At 32.4% G+C, this 7,339-nt stretch overlaps 1 protein-coding gene across 2 annotated transcripts; it reads left to right on the top strand.

Annotated features, from left to right (window-relative positions):
* The first annotated feature begins 516 nt into the window (after window positions 1-516).
* Window positions 517-5,342, top strand: LOC141679009 (bifunctional protein FolD 1, mitochondrial-like). Of its 2 annotated transcripts, XR_012557992.1 has the most exons (6): window positions 517-739; window positions 839-1,161; window positions 1,926-2,159; window positions 2,249-2,416; window positions 4,469-4,595; window positions 4,811-4,943. XR_012557992.1 is itself a non-coding variant. In XM_074485484.1 (5 exons), exons 1-5 carry the CDS (start codon window positions 658-660, stop codon window positions 4,979-4,981), a joined length of 978 nt encoding a protein of 325 aa, XP_074341585.1. In that variant the 5' UTR covers window positions 517-657; the 3' UTR covers window positions 4,982-5,342. The 2 variants fall into 2 exon arrangements, 1 of the variants encoding a protein (XP_074341585.1); XM_074485484.1 differs by lacking the exon at window positions 4,469-4,595 and having other exon boundaries at window positions 4,811-5,342.
* Window positions 5,343-7,339: the final 1,997 nt, after the last annotated feature.

Here is a 7,339-nt window from a genome sequence, read left to right as displayed (position 1 = left end):
TTTACATTATTGTATATTATGATTGCAAGTAATTCTGAATTCAGTTATTTATTTTTTATCTTTTTCAATTTTTTCAATTGAGTAAGTTAATTGTAAGTTAGTAGAGAACTCAGGAATAACATAGATCAGTACATGTAGTTTATTTAAATAAAATTCAAAATTTTTGATCAACTCTATATTCAACATATATGTTAATTTTTAACTTTTTTTTGTAAACATACCAACGACATTCTACATATTTTAAACGTACACTGACTACCATTTTTATATTCATTCATTAAATACAAATTATACAACACAAATAAGAATATATATATATATATATATTTTGCTTAATGAGCTATATTGGAAACGTTGTGTAATTATTAAAATGATAGAAATTGATAAACAATGTATTTTCATGTTCCTCACGTATTATACAACATTTACAAATAAGAAAATAACTAAAAATATGATAATTGCATGCATAAAAAACTCTAGATATGCTAGTTAGTTGTTTAATGTTCAGCATGGATGTGAAAAAATGAGCGGTTTATTCCGTCAAATTGAATCTGGTAAAATTCTTCTGTATGTAACAAGGTTTGCTAAATTCGTGAGTGTGAGTGAAACAGAAACATCCTGAAACAGATAGACTGGAGTTTCATTACAGACAAAACAATGATTCCTCGGCTCTGCCGATTTTCTCTTCGTTTGCGAACACATCCCCCTCTTCACTTTCTCCACTCTTCCCCATTTTCAAGTAAGCATCATACACATATTTTTCTATTTATATTTGTCTCTACCATTTATGTGTTTCTACTTCGAATCTTACAATTTTTTTTTAATTCTCCTATACTAGACCTATCTAATGGAAAAACCTGTGCTATTATTGATGGAAAATCGATTGCGAGAGATATAAAATCTAGATTAGCTGATGAAATCAATAGAATGAGGAATGGTATTGGGAAATGCCCTGGATTGGGTATTGTTTTGGTGGGTCGAAGGGAGGATTCGCAGACTTTTATTCGTCTTAAATTACGGGCTTGTCAGGAAGTTGGTATTGCTTCTTTTGTCAAACAATTGCCCGATGATTGTTCGCAAGATGAAGTTTATGATGTTGTTTCCAAGCTTAATGAGGATCCCGATGTGCACGGTGTTATTGTGCAGCTTCCGCTTCCTCAAGTAATTTCTTTCACTAGGTTTGTGTGTTTTGGATTATTAATTTACTTGGAAACAACTTGCTGTACTTGCTTTTGGGAGCTGACTGATTGACTAAAAATCCGTGTGGCCTTCGGGTAGAGGCTATGAGCCTAGTGCTGCAGTCCCTCAAGCGGATTTTCAGTTCACTTTGACTAGGGTTTCACTTGCGTGTAGTCTAGCCTATAAGGTTTTTAGATCTGTAGTTGTAATAGCAATTAATTATAAATTTAATTAATTGGAATAGGAGTGACAACAAATTAGGATAATTGGGTTTGAACCGGATTCGCTTGTTTGAGAACTCACATGACCATTTGAGAACATGTAGAAAGAATCTTACCATGACACTAGTCACTCACGTGTTGGCTTTGAAAGTTAATTAGAACTAAAATGCTTGGTTGAGATCTTGGTCCACTCCTTTTAGGGCTCAATTTCTCAATAATTTGTTTAATCTGTTATAATTTTACAAATTTTGAGAAGGGACGAGTTCAAATCTGAATAGACTTAACAACTAGTTCTACACTCACTTAAGACGAGCCAGACTAATGAGTATGAATATACGAAATGAAGCAGAAGCTGATTGATGCATGAAAATCTAGTTCGAATATGACAGACTAGTTACGAATACCGAATAAAATCTGACCATATCAATATTCGTGGATATTCAACTGGATTTCACCGCTTATTTTAGCTTGAAGGTATAAATTATATTATAACAAGTTTTTCAGTGTAAATAATGTCTGTTGCAGCATTTAAATGAAGACCAGATTGTAGAATTTGTGAGTCCAGAAAAAGATGTTGATGGACTGCATCCACTTAACATAGGAATGCTTGCTATGGGAAGAGATCCTCTTTTTATCCCTTGTGCTCCCAAAGCTTGCATCGAGTTATTACTCAGACAGGGTACTGAAATTGCTAGTTCTAGAATTGTAGTATTAGGGAAAAGCAAGATCTCAGGGTTGCCGATTTCCTTATTATTGCAAGTAAGACTTTTTCTGTTTATTCTAGTTTTTTAATTACAGATATCATCCATTTGCTAGTAAGTTTATAATAATGTATTAATTATGAACAGAGTCACCTCGCAACTGTTAGCACATTGCATGCATGTAGTGATAACCCGGAGATTGTAACTCGCCAGGCTGACATTATAGTATCAGATGTAGGAATTCCTGATATGGTTCGAGGTCATTGGCTGAAACCTGAAGCAGTTGTCATTGACATGGGGGCCAAGCAAGTCAAAGTAAGTATTTTCTCTATTATATTAATTTAAAATTCAAATGTTATGCATGTCTCATCTAGTCATTCACTTCCTCGAAATTGGCATCTTCCTGCAACTGAAAACATCTATATCATGTGCATTGGTCCATCACAGATGAGACATGAGAGGTTGGCATTTGGTTAGTGTTATTCACAGGTTTTTATTCTATGTTGGGGTGGAGGGTTCTAATAACTAGCAGCTTTGATGTGGAGCATTAAATTTATTGAGTATAAAATCTTGCAACGTCTCCGGAATAGACCAGTCATCTGTATTACTTCCTAATACCGTAAATTTCATGACAACTAAAATTTAGTTGTATCATTGACATTGAATGAAAGTGATTTAAAACTTTCAATTAAATCTTCATGTGTTGGTGAAATACAACTAAAAGGAGGGAGACCTTTGTCAGATCCTATGTTATCATCATCACTCCCCTCACTCACACACAACAGATACCATCAAGCAATAGTCAAATAAACAACAGACCTCTCACTATATTAAGTGACCAGCTCTCCTAAAGAAGGGCTTAGTAGAATCATATTTAAATTCAACAATACGTATAATAAAGAAAATAAGTTTGATATTCTGAATATAGGAAACAGGAAATAATGTAATTGGGTAGGAAAAGAATTAAAACAGAACTGAGAATAATTATGTATAATCTACTAGTGTTCAAGAAAGATGATACTTATCTGCTGTATAAAAGGAGTAGCACTTCAAATTTGACTTGCCCCAGCTAGCATAATTTAGTCTTGCTTTTTTGTTGAACAAAGTAGCAGGTCCAGGTGTATTAAAACTAATAGTAAAGATATCTAATGTTAAGTGATGGAACTGCATGCTATATGCACACTTACACATAGTTATAGATAAATTGTGTTGGTATGTACAAAATTTCAACAAAATGACAACAATTTGATCTCCAATTTTTGATTTTAGTGTTGAAACAAACATCGTTGGTCCAACAAAAAAAACGAATCCGGAAAGGAACGATACAATATTATTAAAAACGGGATTAGTAGTAGGCAACTAATACAGATAGCCAGCCGTCTCCATACACTGTGCCATTTTCGGTTCTGTCACTTGTAGTTCTCACAGTTTAGACTCCCAGTCATCAGACCCTGCTAGACCTGATACAGGCTTGACAAGTCAGTGAGCGGTCATGGTTGGAACAAAATTCATATGTGCCCAATTCCTTGTTTAAACTTGGATTTCCCTCGGGGCCTAAATATATATCCTCTCTTGCACATATTATATTGTATCATTTTCTTTTATAGGTAGTGTAGAAGAATTAAAATACTCTGCATGTGTGTGTTATCCTGTGCGTGCACTTAAATGAGACGAGAAAAAGGGTGTCTGCTGGATTTGAATCTCTTTAAGTTTGCTTATTACTCTCATTGGGTTTAACAATTATTTCTAATGTGTGCAGCTTCACTATTTTGTAAAAATGTCCCATTTATGGCATCTTCTTACATTAATATTAAATTGCTTTGTTGAACTCATTTACGTGTCTTAAACAAGATGAACTAGTGACTTCTATATTTTATACACGGCTTTCTTTTATCAAATGTGTAGAGTGAGCTCATATATAGTGATAACATAACTAGAGTATAGAGTGATCACTTAACTATAGTATGCGATTACAAACTTGTTGAATGAGCAAGACCATAAAGTTCTGGAAATTATGTTTTTGCTCCTTGGTCTCTTATTACTCTTATACATTTTTGCTGCTTCAGTATTGTGTTTGATCATGAAAGGAATCTACCCATAGGTCTTAGCAATCCTTGAGATCTGTTCTGATAAATTGCAGGTCTTCTAATGATACATTTTTTTATATATTAGAGTATATGTTTCTTGATTGATGCAAATTTCCCAGCTATATGAAACATATATAGAGCTGTGATGTACTTCAATTTGGGTGGCACATAGGCCTGCTCTTGTTGGAGTCGAACTTCAACTCTAGGCTGTAACTTGTAATGAACCTCATGTACTTTGTAGATAATGTTTCTTAATTATTTAATAATGCTTCTTGAACAGTGTACATAAATATAAAGCAGACGATAATGCTGTAAATCAAGTAGGCAACATAAAAAATACCTAGGCCTCTCGAGCCAGTGCTAGATACCTCTTTCTTGGTCAGATTGGCAGTTTTTTTACCATTAAGGCAAGTCATTTCTCATTCTGTTTACGCAAATGCAAAATTTGTTTGGATAATTTTAACTTTACATCTCCCATTTGTGAACAACATAGGTGGCTTGAGCCGTTTTCTAACTTGTGCTGCCTTCTTTTACATATTTGATTTTGGACTGTTCATTGTCCAGCATAACTTTTTAATGTGACACATTCACCAACTATTTGATATGACTATGCGTTGTCCAGGACCCCAGTAGACAATGTGGTTTTCGTATAACAGGGGACGTTTGTTATGAAGAAGCTATTGAAGTAGTCTCAGCCATTACTCCTGTGCCTGGAGGAGTGGGACCTGTTACAATCTCGATGCTGCTCTCAAACACTCTCGAGTCTGCTAAGCGTGCTTTCAAGTTCACTTGAACACATAAGTAAGGTTCTTAAATAGATTTCTTCTGCATCAATAACATGAAATTTTCCCAAAGATCTCCTGCAATGGGTGTCGTTCCAACTAGAGTTGAAGTAAGCATGTCTTTAAGAATATCGAGTTGCTGCAAGTGAAACTAGTTGGAAGTGGGGCACACTAGGGATTTGAGATTAGATACTGGTAAAATTTTGAAAGAATTTTGTACAGCAATGTAGTATTTTTCCTCAGCATTACAATTTTGTTTTACCCTGTAGATCCTCCTGGTCTAGTTTAGTTATTAGGTTTCAGTTTGGAGTTTAAATTATAAACTCGTTTTTCTCTAAAAGATATGTGTATTATATATAAGACCTGACCTTACAGGGCTGCTGGAGAATTAAATTATGCTTTAAATATTAATTAAATATGATCAGGAAATATTTGATGAAATAGAAGAGCAAGATCATGTAAGCAAAACCTATAATACAAAGTTTCATTTATTTCATTTATTTATGTATTTTACTAGCTGGTGTGTTTTGGTGGTTATTAATTTTATGTTCAACATTAAAATTTGGGAATTTTGCTTCATAATTAACTTGAAATCACATTATTTAAAGGGCATTTGGCAAAATGATTAATATATGAATAATTAAGACAAGAGGATTTATATTTTGAGTAATAAATAAATAACAATAGTTTTGTAAATATGTTGCTAAAATATCTAACTGAATATATTTTCTTGATTCTATACATATAGGTCATTAATGTTTCTTTAGTAAATTTTTGTGTAAATTTTGTGATTACATTAAAATCTATCAATAAAAAATTAGGTTTGTAATTTTCACAAATATACTGTCTGAATTCAGGTTGCTAAGTTAAATTATTCTTTTTAATCATAACTAAAAGAAATGTAACTAAATAAAAAAAATTATTTTAAGTTTTTCTTAATGGTACCAATGCTAAGTTTACATTTCATTAAACTCTACTTACATTAATTCCTAAATATCATGTACCAAATGATAACTTTATATTTCATTAAACTAGTACGCTAAAACTTATATTAATTCCTGAATCTTAATTTACCCTTATAACTTAACTTAGTTTATCTCCGACATTGAAAATAATAAGTTATAAATATCTCCGACATTAAAAGTAAAAAGTTACAAAAATGTAATTGCATCTCAGTACTAAATAATAGAAGACAAATCAAGTATCTATCTAACAAAAAATTGGATGGTATGCATCTTTCAAGCTGTTTAGGCCTGGAAACCTGATGAAAAATCTAAAAAATTATTTGCATATTATGCAAGTGCTCATTTTAGTAAAACATGTACACACAATTATATTATGATTAAATAATTCTATTATTACCTTTTAAATTATAAAAACATATTACAATATTGGTTTATTGTATTATTTTGAGGGGATGATCTTAGTCCACTAAAATAAAAAAATGTTAGAAAATTTAAATTTTTTCGGCAAAAATTTCTCCAAATTTGATATATTATGTATGGATAGTAACTTTTTCTAATTTGCTGTAGAAACTTTTGAAAGTAAAGCAATTTTCCACCACTGTTTCCGTCCGAATCAAGTGAAAGCCTTTAAAATATTAAGGACCAGCATAACTTACTCCTCACCGTTGAATGTTAGTAACAATCCACATAAATTGGGCCTTGTCATAAATTGCAGTACTATATTTCTCACCTCTTACAAATCAATATCCATCTGCCAGTTGCACATAATTTACATTACACAAAATCCAGAAAGAAAACAAATGTCCAACAACATGAAAGGAAGGGCTTTGATCAAAGTTTTTGTTATGGTACTGTTAGCTTATATTTTGTCCATGGCCATCTCTACCAGTGCTGACGAAATTCCCCAAGTTAAACCATTGATCATACCATCTTTCAAGGTCGGATGTCTCACCAGAAGTTGATTAAACTCGATTATTTCCATTTCAAATAAAATTGCCTCTTCTTACAGGGCTGCAATGTAGACTTTGTATCTGTGGCTTCATGTTACATTGACAGTATACCAATGATCATTCTGTACAATACCGTTTTCTATTATTGGAACTCAAAATCATCTTCGTATGAAAACTTCTTCTTTTCTCTTTTGCTATTTTACCTTTTCTTTGCTGCACTGCACTTGCATAGTGTTGGTCTGAACTAATTATTTTCAGAAAAAGTCCTTATCTCTGTACTTTGATACTAAAAATCCTATTTTGTATTAATTTTCTTTATGAAATACTTATATTTAAAAAGAAATATGTTTATACATATTTTATTTTAGAAAAAATAAGGTATTTATTACTTGTTATACGAAATGCCAAACAGGGTCGCCACATGGGAGATGATGCATTACACTACCCTCCGATT

This window comes from Apium graveolens, chromosome 8, assembly GCF_009905375.1.
Source record: "Apium graveolens cultivar Ventura chromosome 8, ASM990537v1, whole genome shotgun sequence".
Lineage (NCBI taxonomy): Eukaryota > Viridiplantae > Streptophyta > Magnoliopsida > Apiales > Apiaceae > Apium > Apium graveolens.
The sequence above is the reverse complement of the archived record's forward strand: the minus strand, read 5'-3'. Positions and strand labels throughout refer to the sequence as shown.